The sequence below is a fragment of the Elgaria multicarinata genome, chromosome 2 (assembly GCF_023053635.1).
Source record: "Elgaria multicarinata webbii isolate HBS135686 ecotype San Diego chromosome 2, rElgMul1.1.pri, whole genome shotgun sequence".
Classification (NCBI taxonomy): Eukaryota; Metazoa; Chordata; class Lepidosauria; order Squamata; family Anguidae; genus Elgaria; species Elgaria multicarinata.
In genome coordinates this window covers 95,150,333-95,168,847 of record NC_086172.1, presented here as the reverse complement: position 1 = coordinate 95,168,847, position 18,515 = coordinate 95,150,333, and the positions used below count along the sequence as shown (strand labels likewise).

General features: G+C 42.4%; 1 protein-coding gene across 1 annotated transcript in view; it reads left to right on the top strand.

The window, feature by feature from the left end:
• Positions 1-18,515, top strand: part of PDE3B (phosphodiesterase 3B) — an 89,402-nt gene that overhangs the window by 29,747 nt on the left and 41,140 nt on the right. Inside the window, exon 2 of the mRNA XM_063117241.1 lies at positions 8,936-8,986. Coding sequence (XP_062973311.1) covers positions 8,936-8,986 — 51 coding nt within the window. The remainder of the gene's footprint in view (positions 1-8,935; positions 8,987-18,515) is intronic.

Genomic DNA, 18,515 nt, shown 5'->3' with positions numbered 1-18,515 from the left:
ACAAAAGCAGCATATTCCACAGAGATAGACAGCTTTAAGATTAGATATGATCCTTATTTCAGAGGGAAATTAGTTTTAAAAATGTATCTTCCTATGAGAAATAGCTTGGAATAGCCTGCATCTCTATGTCCAAAACAATTGCTATGTCCAAAATAACTCTTTTAAGGTAAAAGAATTGGAGCAATATTCTGCTTTCTATCTCCTATAGTAACAGATCATTTCTACATAGACCCCCCAAAAATCCATGTCATATCATAAAACTATTGCAATGCCTGGGCTGCCTTTAAAAATGTTTCAGAAATTGCAATTGGTCTGCAGGATAATTAACTGGGACTGTGCTATTTGATCATATGCCTGCGCTTAGTCAGCTGAACTCTTCTAAGTTTTTCATGTCCACCTTAAAGTACTGTGTCCTAACCTTTAAAGTCATAAAGGTTAGATAGTTTTAAAAGTTATCTGAAAGATTGCCTTTATTTATTTATTTATTTATTACATTTCTATACCGCCCAATAGCCGGAGCTCTCTGGGCGGTTCACAAAAATTAAAACCATTCATAATATAAAACAACAGTATAAAACCATAATATAAAATACAATAAAAAAGCTCAACCAGATAAAAACAGCAGCAATGCAAAATTACAAATTTTAAACACCATGTTAAAATGTATTTATAGATTGTTAAAATGTTGGGAGAATAAAAAGGTCTTCACCTGGCGTCATAGAATAGCATAGTTGGAAGGGGCCTACAAGGCCAGCGTCTAAAAGCATATAATGTAGGTGCCAAGCGAACCTCCTTAGGGAGCTCATTCCACAGCCGGGGTGCCACAGCAGAGAAGGCCCTCCTCCTGGTAGCCACCTGCCTCACTTTCTTTGGCAGGGGCTCACGGAGAAGGACCCCTGAAGATGACCTTAGGGTCCGGGCAGGTACATATGGGAGGAGGCGTTCCTTCAGATAACCTGGCCCCAAGCCGTTTAGGGCTTTAAATGTTAATACCAGCACTTTGAATCGGGCCCGGACCTGGACTGGCAGCCAATGAAGCTGGAAAAAGACTGGCGTAATGTGGTCTCGTCGGCCAGTCCCTGTTAGTAAGCGTGCTGCCCTGTTTTGTACCAGTTGAAGTTTCCGGACCGTTTTCAAAGGCAGCCCCACATATAACGCATTGCAGTAATCCAAACGAGAGGTTATCAGAGCATGGATAACTGTAGCTAGGCTATCTCTGTCCAGATAAGGGCGCAGCTGGTATATCAGCCTAAGCTGGTAAAAGGTACTCTTTGCCACTGAGTTCACCTGTGCCTCAAGTGACAGTCCTGGATCCAAGAGCACCCCCAAACTACGGACCCGATCCTTCAGGGGGAGTGCAACCCCATCCAGGACAGGGCAAACATCACCTCGCCGGACAGATGAACCACCCGCTAACAGTACCTCCGTCTTGTCTGGATTGAGTTTCAGTTTATTAGCCCTCATCCAGTCTATTACCGTGCCCAGGCACTGGTTCAGAACAGCCACTGCCTCACCTGGGTTTGATGAAAAGGAAAGGTAGAGCTGGGTATCATCCGCATATTGATGACACCTCAGTCCACATCTCCGGATAACCTCCCCCAGCGGCTTCATGTATATGTTAAACAGCATAGGGGATAAGATAGAGCCCTGTAGAACCCCATGGCTTAGAAGCCATGGCACAGAGCAATAATCCCCCAGCACCACCTTCTGGAATCGGCCATCCAAGTAGGAGCCTTCTCCCATATGTATCTACCTGAACCTTAAGATCACCTTCAAAGGTCCTATTCTGAATGCCTGCCAAATAAACTGAGAGCATCTCTACATTAAGGAAATAACACACCCTTATTAGGCTTTCTTTGTCTGGGTCTTTCTACAGCTCCTTTAGATGGCGATCATGTGTCTTGTAATTGAAAACTTCCCCTCTTGACAATACTCCATAAAGTTCAATAAAACAGCACCATTTAGTGGCTGTATTATAGTGCAATGCCAACTTATTACACTGAGGAAATACACCGTTAATTTTTAGTAGTGTATTATCTCTGCTAATTTTAAAAGCGAGATTACTTGGGGAATGCGCAGGTGGCATCCTGGAGGTTGATATCATCATATAAAGGACCCACAAACTTCTGTAAGTGGCCTATCATAAGTGTGCAATCAATCTCTCATGTAGAGAAGCTCTGAGGCCTGAATAATAACTGTCATAGGGTTTTCTGTTGCTGAATTTACCCTAAGAGCATGATGACTTTCTGGGCCTTTAGTTACTCAACCCTTTATAAAGAGACATTCAAGGCAACTATCATATCAAACACTTTTAGATAAACAGGGTTGTATCCAATGCTGTCTGTCAGTGAAATGGAAACTGCTGGGACGATGGATTCCCTCTCCGCCTGCAAACCCCAAATCTGCTTCAGAGGGTCAGGGGACCTGAACATGAAGCTTGACACCCATTCTCTCTCCTGGGGCTATTGTATGTGAATTGATTTTATTTTGTTTTCCTTTCCCCCACCAACCCTGTAATAGTATGAGAGTTGTTATTAATGCAAATAACTCACCATCCTTTTAGAATAGGCACAGATGGTGACCAATCTGACAGTGTACTTTAGACTGATATATTTTACCAACAATTCACAAACCTTGGAAGTACCAATTGCTTCAATCACTGGGAATATCAATTGAAAGCTTTCAGTGCAAACAGTTGATGAAGATAGATAAATTATTTGATCAAGTTGGTTAAATATCTTCTAGGCTGACCATATGGAAAGGAGGACAGTGCTCCTGTATCTTTAACAGTTGTACAAAAAGGGGAATTTTGGCAGGTGTCATTTGTATGTGTACAGCACCTGGTGAAATTCTGATCACTCTAGTATACAAAAGAGGGCAGGGCTCCTGCAGTTTTAAATGTTGTGATGACAAGGGGATTTCACCAGGTGCTGTATGCATGCAAATGGCACCTGCTGAAATTCCCTTTTCTATACAACTATTAAAGATACCTGAGCTCTGTCCTCCTTTCCATATGGTCACCCTGTCTTTGTCTTATCTCCTTTCCCAACACTGACCCATCTGACATGTGAAGAAATGACCTAGAGATTGCATTTAGAGCAAACTTTTGTTCTGGATATTTATAGTTTAAGTAACAGTGGATAATTTTTAAAACAGCATTAATTGAAGAACTGAAAGAGTTTACATTATTTACAGTGCAATCCTACATTTGTCTACTGAGAAGTAAGCCAAATAGGACTCCTAGGTAATTGATTATAGGATTGCAGGCTTAAAGGTTCTATTATCTCCTATCCATTGGCAGCTGCCTTAATCTTTGGCAGGGTGGCAATTGTTGGCAAAGGCGACATATCTGAGCAACCACTAGATAGAAGAATACAAATTTGGTGTGTGTGCTCCAGATATTCAGAGCCCCTTAATTCTTTTTAGTTCTTTTTGTAACTTCCAGGGCATTGTTAAGCCTAGGTCTAATCGATTTCCCAGAAATATATATTGTTGCCAGTGAAAGTTTATTTTTAAGCTTAATTGCTATGTAAGTGGGGTGGGTGGGTTATTTTATGGAGGGACTGCATTGCAGCTGGGACTGCTGCATCCCTCCCCACCCCCATCCCTCTGTGTGTGGCAATTAAGTTTGGGAAAAACCTTGGATTGGTGCCAGTGGAAGCTTTTATTCCATAAGCCTAATTGCATGGAGTGAGGGCAATTTTCCTCTGGGATGGAAAAACGAGAGAGAAGTAGGTGAAGAGACAACGAAATATGAGTGGGGACAAAGGAAAATGTGTATTACCCTCTTACCAAGCTTAAATAATTTGTTCAGGTGGTCCTTCTCCAGCTCGCCAAATCTTTTGGTCTTTTTCTCAGAGACATAAACAAAGACAAAATGGTTAAAAATCTAAGAGCATATGAAGTGTGAAGATATTTATTATTTTAAAAATCTGACATATACACATTTGAACTTACTTGCTCTATCTCAGGGAAACTTTATCTCTAACAAATGTTTCTGCTTTGCCAATGATCTCCACCCTTTTGTTTCTAGAACAAATGGAAAGTACTGCTCCACCTGGCAAAGTACCAATTCACTGGATTGGGCCAGACAATTAAAACAATTTTAGCCAATTTGGGGAATTCCCCAACATATCCTTTGGCTCAGAGGCAACCCTTGTGTATTGCAGAAATTGCAGTAAGCTTTTGTTAGTCTTTAAGATGCCACAAGACTAGCTTTTTTGCTTCAACAAATTTAACACAGCTGCCTTTCTGGAAGTTGCCTCAGTGAGGCTGGGCAACCTAATTGTGAACAATTAACATAGCAAATAATGTTTCCAAATTGACATTTTGAAGATAGTAATGGATAGTTTTGTTTTATTCATCTTTATTTTGAAGCCCATACCAGTATAACATGAACCTTTGTAATTCTAGTAAGGTTGGTTCTCAGGTGCCAGGCTTTGCAGTGGCAGCATTCACTTGTTACTGAACCCTTCCCTTTGGGCTAAAGTCTATTCCTAAGTTGTTATTAAAATTAAGATGGCTCTGTGTTTCTCTCTTTGTCTTGTCAAAAGTATGTTTAAAAAAAGATTTCTTACATATTTGACTTCTGAATCAAGTTGCTATGGTGTTAGTATCTTTGTTTGGTTAATTCTGTGCTGAGTTTCTATGGAAATATTTATTTACTGGGCTAGTGTCTAACTAGTGTCAAACAGATGCTGCTAGCAAGTACAAATAATTTTTAATCAATACAATACCCAAACTTTTAAATTGAAACACACACACACACACACACACACACTTTTAGTTATGTTTTGCATTACACATACTTTTTGAGTAAAAACAATAGGTTATTAAGTCTCCTAAAAATAATCTACATTTTTATAGGTTTCCACAGTGTTTTTTCACTGTTAAGTCAAGCTTTATATCTTGTAGGTGGTACATCAATTATGATAATGTGTGTGCATTCATCTCTGTGATTCTGGTGGGCCTGATTAGCTTAACTGGTACAGAAGCTGCATGCCTACATGGGAGTAAATGAGACTTACTTCTGTGAAGACTTGCAATTGAAATCTCTGCTTTTAGTAAATAAAACACTTTTAATGCACTTCAGTCACCCACATCACATTTCTAGGCTAAATTTGGCTAGGCTGTAAAAAAAAGAAAACCTCCAGTGCATGCTCTACTGAGAAAGAGAATATTATTTATGTTAGCAGAGCAACTAACTGCGTAAACAAATCTTCACTTGCTTAGTTCTGGGAGACAGGATGTCATTTATAGGGCATCTGAACCACCGCCAAATGCATGGCTGTATGTGAAGACTTATATCTACCAAGTAGCAAAATTTTGTGTTACCTTTGAGTGGTTATACATACAACAGCATTGTTTTTGCCTCTTGCTTTGCACCCTTCAGGTGCTACCCCAGACAAAACTACTCATGTGTATTTCAAAAACAACCATGCAGCATTCAGGGTACCATATGACTTATACCAGCCATCTCCAGTCTGGTGCCCTCCAGATGTCTTGGACTATAACTCCCAGCATTCCTGGCCATTGGCCATTCTGGTTGGAGCTGATGGGAGTTGAAGTCTAAAAATCTAGAGGGTACCAGGTTGGGGAAGGTTGCCTTATATTGCTGAAATTCGGAGTACGATGCAACATTATACAAATTATAATAACAACAAATGGTCACTATTCAGTATGCTGAAAGATCAGTGAGAACAAAATAGGGAAACAAATAGGTAGTTCATATTGCTGCAGAAAAGGAGCATTCCTGGCCTTGGGGTGAAAATAATTCTATAGATATCTACTTGGAAGTAAGTCCCATTATGTTCAATCAGGCTTATTCCTAGGTAGTTGGTATAGAACTGCACCTTAATTAATAACAAATATCCATAACAGAAGAGACCCTTAGAAAAAAGGCAACAGTCACTTTGTATTACAGATGTGGGAATGAACATCCGTCTGAACAGATTTATTTACTGTCTGAACACTCTTTAAACTGGCAATGACGAGTTTGGAGAATGGGGACACATCCAGAGGTTTGGCAAAACAGCAGGGGACACTACTCTCCTGTGGGGTCATCTAGACTAGTACTCAGATGTTTCACAGCTTCTAAGTGTGTCTGAATATGTAATTTGCTACCCAGTAACTATACCCACTATGAGAACACCATGATATCAGAGACTGCCTTCCCTGGAATCACATGCTCAGGTGAAGGATGGAGGCTTATTATTCATTATTATTTATTACATTTCTATATGGCCCCATTGCTGAAGTTCTCTGGGTGGTTTACAAAAGATTATCTGTGATTTCATGATGAACTTCTGAGCATCTCTGAAGCCTCCCAGCATAAGGTCTGAAAAAAGACCCCGCTCCTCACCTGTGTATGCCAGTGGAGGGGAGTACAGAGGGTTGTTTCTTTCCCCCTCAGGATGAAATGAAAGCTCTCTCCTGAGGTCCCTTCATTATGCAAGAATCTTGGGAGGTATCTCCCACTTGCTGGATCAAGGGAACAAGCTTCCGTAATTATATGAAGTAACCACATTTGTAATGGGGTAATCACATTTGTTGTCGAGTTTTAGTAAATAAAAGTTTCTCGGAGGGTGTTTTTATACAGAGCTGTGATGGGGGGGGAATACTTTACTCCTTTTGGAATTCCAGTTGTCCAGTACGTGCAACTGGAATCTGATTTGGGTCACAGGGAGCAGTGGTTGAGATTGCAGCAGGAAGATGCTAGGCAGAGTAAATATGAAAAAAAAAGTCCCCACCCTAAGCAGTTTCCCTAAAACTGGCCATCAGGGCTTCATTGCACGTTTTGGTGGATAATGTGTAGTTTGTCTCTTGACACCTGTTTGCGCTAGTCAGTTTTAACACGTGGTTACTGATGTGTTAGTTCCCAGTGTGAGAAACGCAGGTCAGACAAAGCTTCCCTGATTGAGGTGCCAGCTGGAGGAGCGCTGGGGATTTGACTTTGCTGCATGCGAGCTTTCTGCGGCCATGGAAAGCCTTGGTGCAGCAAGACCACCCTGACCGAGGAGCCAGCTGGAAGAGCATTCCTCCAGCTTGCACCTCAGTCAGGACATGTTTGCCTGCATCCTCCCATTGGGAAGAATGCAGGGTGGGTAAAGTATTTAGTATGCTTTTTGCCCTCCCAAATGAGATGGTGAGTGGCGCACTAAGGGGGATTTCTGCTGTTATCTCTGATCACTGATTGGAGATAATAGAGTGGATTCATCTCCCTAGTAGCCTCCAGTGGATGGGTCTTGGGAAAGGGGAGTGGTGAGGGAGGGAGCCTCTGTGGGCCAGATTGTGGACTGGAGGTTCCTTATCTCTGCTGTACAGTCATTAGCAAGATTTGGCTTTGATTTTGTAAATGTATGATTATTATTATTTTTATTTAAATAGAAACATTTATATGCAAGCAAAACAGACCAGTTCATTCCCTCAGGATCCTACAGTCTAAATTTTTACAGTAGGAGAAGCAATACACGGAGGACAATGATGCATCTATTAATACTGAATACAAGCATTTGAACGGTGCCTTTCAGCTTTCTTCCCATTTCTCTTAGAATATAAAGTTTTAGTCATGAACCCAAGTAACTTATTATTGTTTTTCTTGGATTTTAGGTTTGAGTGCCACCTTGTGGAATGTTGTAAAATTTTAAAAGACTATTTCTGGCTAGAACATATAGAATCAGAGTTCGAAGCAACCCCAATGGTCATCTAGTCTAGCCTCTTGTCAGTGCAAGAAATCAACTACTATAGCATTCCTGACAAGGGGTCATCCAGTCTCTGCTTATAAATCTACAATGGACAGTTGAAAAGCTCATACTATCAGGATGTTCTTCCTAATGTTTAGTCTGGCTGAGGAATGCTGGGAGTTGTAGTATTTGTGTGTGTGTGTAAACATGCATTGGATTACACCTTAAATCCCTTTTCTTATAATTTGAACCCACTGGTTCACGTCCTTCTTCAAGAGCAACAGAGTACAAATGTTCTGTATCATCTATGTAACAGCCCTTCATATTTCTGAAGATGGCTATCAAACTGCCTCTTAATTGACTTAGTTCGCATGACATGACAATCCACTATGGTGGGATGTTGTGATGTTTGAAACTGGCAAGTCCCCACAAGGTAGCTTATTTTTCATGAACAAGCCACCCTGAAAACCGATGGCTTGTTGGTGGGCTGTTCAAGATGGGTTGTTTTCAGGGTGGCTTGTCGTGATATTTAAATGCAGCAGGGTGACATTGTGGGTTGTTGGGAATGGCTAGAAAGCCTCTCGGCAAAAACTCTACTCCTCCTCATGATGTTGCTAGTGCTGTCATCATCCTCCCTCATCCCATGTCAGTGCCCTCACCCCCATGAACCTAAAAATCAAGAAGAAAGGACACTGAAGAGTTTCCCAAACAGATTAGCAATCTTATTTTTTAAGTAATAATAATAATAATTTTTGGTCTTGGCAAGTACACAGATTCAAAAGTCTGCCGCTATGTAATTTGCATAATTTCCCATCAGCTTTACTGCTCCATCGTGAAATGTGCAAGAGGTTCCTCATCCCTGCTCTATGGTCACAGCCTTGCTATATCTGATTAGCAAAATTTGGCTTTGATTTTGTAAATGTATGATCATTTTATTTATTTAAATAGCAACATTTACATGCAAGCAAAAAACAACAACAGTTCATGCCCTCAGGATCCTACATTCTAAATTTTGCCAATTCAAAAGTTAAGGTTGAATTTCCGTTCAAGCTAAGCAGACTAACTTCATTTGAGAGGTTTTTTCTCTCAGTCTTACTGATTGGAGTGCAAGTGCAGCAACCACTGTTAATCTAGTCAAAGATTATTTACAATTCATGGTTATTTTGAGAGAATTCAAGATGATGATGGTAAAATGTTTACGTTTTGTATGCAGTTCTCTATTGTTTATAACTTCCTGTTTTGTTTTCTTACAGATGATTCTTTGGGACTGGGATTTAAAGCAATGGTATAAACCTCATTATCAGGTCAGTATATTTTCAATATAATAAAAGAACCTAAAGTTGTTACTAAAGAGGAAAATAATGTAAAACTTCTACTAAATGTTTGTTATCTATATTGAACTTGTTTCAAATTATGTTGACTCTTCCTCTCTTGTATATTTTCTTATTAAAAAAGACAACTACATATACTATTGGGAGTTCTGATACATTTCAATGGGTTGGATGTAGACCAAGTTAGTCATGCTTCAGTTAAAATCAATGGGAGACGTTAATCCTGATGTATTTAAGCTCCATTGGTTTCAATGGGATCTAAACCTGCGCTCCCATTTGCTCCAGAGAGCAGGTTTGGGGGCATGCAGGGAAAATTCATCCTGTCAGCAGTTCCCCTTCTACTGGAAAAACAATACCATTGGATCCAACCCTATACTTTGTAATTATGTCTGGACCTACCATATGTCTTATTTGTCCTTTTTCTTCAACTTTACTATATTGTTAGAAACGTAACTCTGCCAAATCCTGATATGTTTCTTCTTTTGGATAACTCATTAAAAGCATATTTTCTAATTAAGCATTTCTTCCTTAACAGTTTTTGTGAGTTTTTAAAATTCTGTTTTAATGTAAGAGAAAAGTAATGTTTATTATGCAATCTTTGACTTAGGATGTAGCACAGTACTCCAAGCAACTGTAAAATCTCTTGCATACCTCTATATTATTGCTGCTTTTTATTTATTATTTATTTATTTATTACATTTCTAAACCGCCCAATAGTGAAAGATTTTTCTGTCCTTCCACCTACTCCCCATTTGCTTGTCTAGTTTATGTACAGCATACCTTAACATATAATTAATTATAATACGAAGAATTTAAATATTATGGAAACTTAACTGAAAATCAGTTTTATAACGTTTTAAAACCAGAGATCTTATTTGTGCTAGTGGTTTATTGCTAATCTGTAGCTTCAACTGCCACTGAAAATTCCCTTTTTGCTGATGGATTCATACATTACCAGAGGGACTTTGTTATTAAATCTGATTAACCTAGAACAACTAGTATTAGTGTCAAACATTCTGAAGCTTTTCAGCCATCAAAAATCCTGAACCAAGATGATAGTTACTATTTCAGAGGAACTGCTACTTTTTTTCCATAGCGAAATTGTGTAGGATGCCTGTTTGAATGTAGTTTATCTTCTTTTTACACATGGCCTATATTCTGCCACAGTAAAGATTATTCCGTTTCTAATATAATATTACAAATATATGTGATTTCTATTCTTATATGATAATCCAAATACAAAATAGAGGAAGTACATTTCTCTCCAAGATCCCTGATCAAAACACAACCATTCCATGATCTTAGAATTGTATGTGTCTTTATAGTGGTGAGCTGATAGAATCTTTGCAGTGGCCAAAATACTCTGTAAGAGAATTTGTTGCTACTTGAAAATCTTCTTCAAGACAATGATTGGATCAAGGATCTGACTTCCATGAAGAGAAGGGTTCTACTCACTTAACTCTACCCATTTTTAGGGATCCCCCTCCCCACACACACACCTCAGCTCATCCCATTCAGCAGGGTCTCCTGGTCCTGTGTGTAACATTTTCAGAAGGAAACATGAAATTCCACTTCCATTGAGCCTCTTGCATGTTCTGAAGCTGGATCCAATCCAGGGTTAACAAATTAAATGTTCACCTCCCATCATTCAAATATAAAGTAAGTTGCACAGGTAGCAAGCTATTTCCAACATTTAAAGATGTCTGTTGGAAGATCTTACTTAATCTTGTGGGAGTCGTACACTCATGCTTGCTTGATTCTGTTACCAAATCAGGAGTTGGTAGTGTCAGGGTCATGCAAGTAGATAGATCCTACATTAGACAAAGGGCATATCGAGCCCTGACTATCGAGCCTTCAAAGCACTACCCTATTTAAAATATTACTTTTTACATAAGTGGAACTTGGGGTTAATTCCCTTCCCCTTCCTGGAACAGGAGGAAGCACAATCCCACTGCCTATCCTGGAACAGTGCTCTGTTTTCAATAGGCCTGAAGGCTACATGTGATTCATTTCTTTTTCCTTTGCTTCCAAAAAGATGAACTTTGCTTTAGTGCCTTGAAGGCTGGCTTGATTATTCTTGTCTCTTTCTCTGCCTGTCTGCCTCCACTGGTGGGGATTATGTGGGACAAGAGACAGAGAAAAGTGCAAATCAAGCCAGCTGCAATGTGTTTGCCCTACTAACTGCTTTCCCCCATACTCTGGGCATCATCAGACAAGTGTTTTATCGCATGCTCACTACTGAGCTCCCCAGAGAGGTCCACCTGGCGCCTACACTGTACTCCTTTCGTCGCCAGCTGAAGACCTTTTTATTCTCTCAGTATTTTAACACTTAATTTTAACTTAAATTTAAATTTTACTGTTTTAACTCTGTATTTTAATCTAATATCAATTTTGCTGCATGGTTTTATCCTGGTTGTGCTTTTTATACTGTATTTTGTATTTGTGCTTTTAACCTGTTGGTTGTTTTATTATGGTTTTAATTTTTGTGAACCACCCAGAGAGCTTCGGCTATTGGGCGGTGTAAAAATGTAATAAATAAATAAATAAATACTGCCCACTTATGGATGTTTGCGTGTCCTTTAGATTATGACATCCCCCACCCGCTGCCTGCTCCTTCCTCTCATTTTTCCATCGCAAAATAGACGTCTCTTAATCCATTTTTTAAAAATGGAACGTGCCGCGATCTCCTGCTGTGTGCAGGAAAAGTGACGTGATAAAAACAGCCCCTGAATGGGCCACATGTTCTTTGTTTACTTCCTCTTTCCTCTCTGGGAAGAAAGAGGAAGTAATGAAGGACAAAAGTGGAGGTGGAGAAAAGACGATAAGGAAACCGAATTTTCCCCTGTGTGATGATGATCTCTGTCTCTCCAGCCAACCCAGTGCATAGAAAGGCTGAGCCCAAGTAGAACTCTGCCTTAAACAAGGTCCTTTTCATAAGACTGCATGCCAGGGCTGTCTCTTTTCTGCCCCTCTGTGCTCTGCTACTCTGAATGTGCACACTAGACTGGATGGATTCTGCCTCTAGACAGAAATGGGGGTAAGAACATAAGTTCAGCCAACACTGTTGTGTTTACCTATCCAGCTACTATTCTTTTTCCTTCCCCCTCCTATGGTACAAGCTTGACCTCTGTCACCACAGTGCCACAGTAGGAGGGTGATCATATGAAAAGGAGGATAGGGCTCCTGTATATTTAACATTTGCATAGAAAAAGGAATTTCAGCAGCTGTCATTTGTATGTATGTATCACCTGGTGAAATTCCCTCTTCATCGCAACAGTTAAAGCTGCAGGAGCCCTGCCATCTTTTGTATCTGGTCACTCTAGTATGAAGTTTTCTAATCTCCTTTCAAAGCCATCCAAGTTGGTGGTGCCCCATGTCAGGTTCTATTCTTGGGTGGAGGCCTGATTACTGATTTCTTCTCATTTTCATAATAGAATAGTAGAGTTGGAAGGGTGCTCTAAGGCCATTGAATCCATCCCCTGCTCAATGCAGGAATCCACCTTAAAGCATCCTTGACAGATGGCTGTCCAGCTGCCTCTTGAATGCCTCTAGTGTGAGAGAGCCCACAACTTCCCTAGGTAATTGGTTCCATTGTTATACAGCTCTTACAGTCAGGACGTTTTTCCTGATGTCCATTATTCCGTGTCCTGCACTCTGGGATGATTGAGAAGAGATCCTGGCCCTCCTCTGTGTGACAACCTTTCAAGTACTTGAAGAGTGCTATCATATCTCCTCTCAGTCTTTTCTTCTCCAGGCTAACCATGCCCAGTTCTTTCAGTCTCTCCTCATAGGGCTTTGTTTCCAGAGCCATGATCATCCTCGTTGCCCTCCTCTGAACCCCCTCTAGCTTGTCTGCATAATTCTTGAAGTGTGGTACCCAGAACTGGACACAATACTGAAGATGAGGCCTAACCAATGCCGAATAGAGGGGAACCAATACCTCATGCGATTTAGAAGCTGTACTTCTATTAATTTATCCCAAAATAGCATTTGCTTTTTTACTCTGTGCAGCACCATGTATAAATAAATAATAATAATAATAATAATAATTTTGCAGCCACATCACACTGTTGGCTCATATTCAGCTTGTGATCTACAACAACTCCAAGTTCTTCTTCGTGGTCTCTGTGCATCACACAACAGTGGGCTCTGCGCCTGCACGGAGTCCGTTCGGGAAAACTTCTATAGCTGAGGCGTTTTTGGTGGGAACCCCTCCCCCATGCCGAGAGTACGCATGCGCAAAGAAGGGGGTTCCCGCCGATTACCTCAGTTCTCTTTTGACCTCTATTGTGGTAGCATCGTTTGGGAAATTCTCTGTAGAAAACAAAATAAAACCATTATTAGAGGCGTTTTTTTCTTCTCTTCTCTTTCTGTCTTCTCATATTTCTTCTTTATTCTAATTAGCGTTGTTTTCTTTTCATAAATTCATTTTTTTTCTTTCGCGAAAAGCGACCGCCCGAAAGGGCGCATGGCCCTCAAGGCCCCGTTCAGAAAATGCAAAAATTGTGGGAGTAAGCTCCCTCCGTCAGACGGGCACTCCCTTTGCCTTTTGTGTTTGGGTGAGTCCCACGTCGTAGAGACCTGTCGTTCTTGCCAAGCCTTTTCGAAGCAAACGCGACGGCACAGGTCAGATAGACTCAAAGCTTTACTTTGGAGCAAGGCATTACAGGCAGTGGACAAACCATCGACATCAACGGCTTCTAATATGGAACCTGTTCAAGTTTCTCCAAAGTCGCCATTAATTGCTGACTCTCAGCAACCTGAATTGCCAGCCACGCCTGGGAGAGGCGTCACGCTTTCCATTGCTAAAAAGCTCACAAAAAGGGCAAAGAAGGCGAAACATACCGCCACGGGCTCGGAGGAGCACAGCAAAAAGAGAAAGAAAAAATCTCTTAAAAAGAGTGTGCCGAACCCTACTCGGCCGTCTACTCCTCCTCTGACCCCAAATAGGTCGATACCGACCGTCGATACGGTGCAACATCCATCGGTACCGATAGACGACCCTTTGCCACAACCTTCGGTGACCGAGGTTACACCTTCGATGCCGATACCGGCACAACAACTACCGCCTCCTCTGCCGCCTATGTTACTGTCCCCTATACCGACAGTACGTTTGCCTGTGGTGCGTGATCAGAGGCTCACTTCGACATCGGAAGGCGAGATTAGAGATCTATCGCCAGCCCCGATACCACCTAGACAGGTGCACCCCCAGGACAGGCGATATAGACATGATTCCCCAGATTCCATGTACTCAGCTCGTTCTGGAAGAGCATACTATTACTACGATCGCTCAGTTCGATCACGGGACAGGTCCCGTTCACCACGCTGCTTGGACAGATGGGAACAAAGTCCCCAGAGATATCACTATCGGGACCGGGATCCCTATTATCGACGACCGTGCGAAGGTCAATGGGAAGATTTCCCTCAGGACCATTATTATCAGGATCGGTCTTTTCGGGAACAACACCGGACTAGACCAACAGCCACTGTTTCGAATCCTCCACCTCGAATCGACCCACCAGCACGTCGACAGCCAGTGCAACCATCTATAGCACTCACTTCGGAGGCTCTAGCTCTGACACAGTCTCAGTCAGCCCCACTGATACCACTCCCGACAGCTCCAGTTGGCTCTCCAATATCGGACCAAGATGATTATGGCTCCGATTAATCTTTATCGTCGTCGGCACGGCCTTCACTCTCATCCCCTGACATAGAGGTCGCCCCACAGGGGGGTATATCTCCGTCAGAAGACCTCGGACATTTTTCGGACCAGGTCATCAGAATGGCACAAGCATTAGGTCTACAGGTGGAACAACCTACATCCGCCACACAGGACCCAGTTTTTGATTCTATTATTTCTGACACGACAAAACCGGTAGCTATACCTATGTTACCAGCTTTACTTGACACCATAAAACAGACATGGAAATCACCTTCAACAAACCCACCAACTTCCAAGAGGTTGGAGGGTATGTATAAGATACAGCAGTCCGACGTCGAGTTCTTATTCCAACATCCGCTGCCGAATTCAATAATTGTCGAAGCGGCCCAGGGTAGAAGTAATCATCAGCATTCCTCCCCTGTAGATAAAGAAGGAAGACGTTTAGATCTTCTTGCTCGCAGATTATATGCTTCATCTTCGTTAGCCCTAAAGGTCACAAATTACCAGGCAGCTATGTCTGGTTACCAGCTCCTTCTCTGGGATAAAATGGGAAAGTTAATGGAACATTTACCTGAGGAGAAAAAACACTTGGCCAAGCTATTCCACTCCGAGGCTTCACAGCTCTCTCGCCAGCAAATGCATACCTCAAGACACCAGGTTGACTGCATAGCAAAAACCCTAATGGGAACTATAGCGTTGCACCGCCATGCTTGGCTGCGATCTGCGGGTCTCTCCCAGGAGGCACGCTCCAGAATCGAGGACTTACCTTTCGACGGACTCGGTCTGTTCAACGCCAACACTGACACTTCGCTTGATAACGTGCAAAAAGCAAGAACTACAGCTCGTCTGATGGGTTTCAACCAACCACAACAACAGTTTCAGCGACGTTGGTATCGACCATGCTCCTCCTATTATCCTAGTAGGCAGCAGTACCAACAAACCCGACCTCAACAACAGCAGCAACAACAACAGCAATAACAAACTTTTCAACAACGTAAGCAACCTACAAATTACAGAGGCAGGGGTTCTTTTCGCAAATTTGACGGCTCCCTTAGACGGTGCCTTTGATTCCTTTCAATTCTTTTTGCCACCACCACGATACATCAATCCCACCATTTTCTTTGACGAGAGACTTTCCCATTACTACCACCAATGGGAAGCAATTACCACTGACATATGGGTCCTCTCGATAATCCAAAGAGGATACTGTATAGAATTCGAAACCCTCGCGATGCATATTTCCACATTGCGGTGGAGAGCACATACCGCAAATACCTACGATTCACGATTGGACATAACATCTACCAATACAAGACTCTTCCTTTTGGTCTCTCGACCGCTCCGAGAGTTTTCTCTAAGTGTGTGTCTGTGGTATGTGCTCACCTCCGTTTAATGGGAGTAGAAGTATACCCCTACCTTGATGATTGGCTTTTGGTGGCATTGACGAAACAGCAACTCCAAAATTCTATCCAAATTACTTGCTCCTTGCTTCACAAATTAGGACTCTATATCAATTACGTAAAATCCCAATTACAACCTTTACAGGTTATCCAATTTATCGGAGGAACCCTCGACTCCATTTCTGCCCAGGCTTTTTTACCAACCAATCGGTGCCTACGCATAGTTCACCTCGCACAGAGCTTTCGACACAAGCGGCACACCTCGGCGTTTGCAGTTCAGCAACTGCTAGGCCTTATGGCTTCGACTACGGCTGTGGTCCAATATGCCCGCCTCAAGATGCGACCTCTCCAATCGTGGTTCATACGACATTTCAACCCTCAAAAAGATCGAAAGAACCTCCGACTTTGTCTACCTATCGAGGTCAAGGACTCTCTTCTATGGTGGACCCTAATGGAAAATCTCACACAAGGAGTTCCTTTTACTCAACAACAACCAACTAAGATACTCACCACAGACGCCTCAATGAGGGGCTGGGGAGCTCATCTGGACATGCTCACAACTCAGGGACGATGGTCCACCAAGGAATCCAAGGACCACATAAATCTTCTAGAACTACGAGCGGTTCAACGAGCACTCAACTCCTTCGAGTCAGAAGTTACTGGTCACCTCACCCAGATATCCTCAGACAATACAACTGTAGTTGCATATCTAAACAAACAAGGGGGCACCAGATCAGAAAGACTTCTGAATCTGACACTCGATATTCTCAACTGGTGCATCCCAAGGAACATTACGATAATGGCCATTCATATTGCCGGTACCGACAACGGATTAGCAGATTTCCTAAGCCGTTCCCATCATCTTGCACACGAATGGCAACTACACAGAACTATTGTCGAGGAGATATTCGAGGCATGGGACACCCCGGACATAGACCTGTTTGCCACAGAGGCAAACAGGGTAGTACAGAATTTTTGCAGTCGTGCGGGGGTAGGCAGACATTCACAGGGCGATGCCTTTGCACTCCAATGGACAAATGCCATGTTTTATGCTTTCCCCCCTTTTCCCATCATACCCAGGGTAGTTGCCAAGATTCCTGCCGACAAGACCAGTTGCATTTTGATCACTCCCTGGTGGCCGAGGCAAACGTGGTTCGCCACACTCCTATGGTTATCGAACACTCGGTACCGACGGCTTCCGCTACTTCCAATGTTGCTCACGCAACACCACGGCAAGATCAGACATCGCGACTTGCAGACATTACGTCTAACAGCTTGGAAGATACAACTATCCCCATCGATCTAACTTCCTCGCGTTTACAAACTGTTCTCGATGCAGCTAGAAAGCCATCGACTCAAAGATCATACAACCGCAAATGGTCTTCCTTTTCGGCATTCGCCAAGGACAACAATTTTGATATTTTTTCCTCTTCTATTCAGCAAATTTTAATGTTTTTACTCACGTTGTCTGAGAAAGGTTTATCGACGAGTTCATTTATCAGCAATTTCGTCAGTTCGTCCAAATATTGACAGTACTACTGTTTTTTCTCACCCTCTCGCCAAGCGTTTTCTGAAGGGGCTTAACAACTTAGCTCCCCCAATCCGCACACGTGTCCCAACATGGAGTATTTCAGTGGTACTAAAGTCTCTAACTTCAAAACCCTTTGAACCACTGGCCACGACGGACATCCGCCTACTTTCTTTCAAAACAGCGTTTTTAATAGCCATCACCACTGCTCGAAGGGCTAGTGAGCTCACAGCTCTCTGTGTCGATCCCCCTTATCTAAATTTCCACAGGGATAAGGCGGTATTACATCCAGATACTTCTTTTCTTCCCAAAGTAGTATCCGACTTTCATCTAAATCAGGACATTGTTCTGCCTGCCTTCTTTCCGTCTCCCTCTTCGAAATTGGAAGTTACTCTCTACACACTTGACGTACGAAGAGCTCTGGCGTTTTATAAACAACGCACGGAACCCTTTCGGAAATCACCTCGCCTGTTTGTGTCTTACTCCAGACAACGCAAGGGCATGCCTATCTCCTCACAGAGGCTTTCGGCTTGGATAGTCAATACTTTCACTCTAACATATCAATTAGCGGGCCTATCGCTAGACACGCCAATACGAGCTCATTCCACCAGAGCGATGGCTACGTCGACAGCATTCGGAAAGGGTGTTCCCATTCCAGACCTCTGTCGAGCGGCAACATGGTCGAGGCCATCCACCTTTATCAGGCACTACCGCTTGGATACGAGAGCCAGAGCCGACTGCTCTTTCGGCAGAGCTGTTTTATCATCCATCTTGACATAGGACACCGACCCACCTCCGGTAAGTCAGCTCGCTAATCTCCCACTGTTGTGTGATGCACAGAGACCACGAAGAAGAAATGCAGGTTGCTTACCTGTAACCGTAGTTCTTCGAGTGGTCATCTGTGCAGTCACA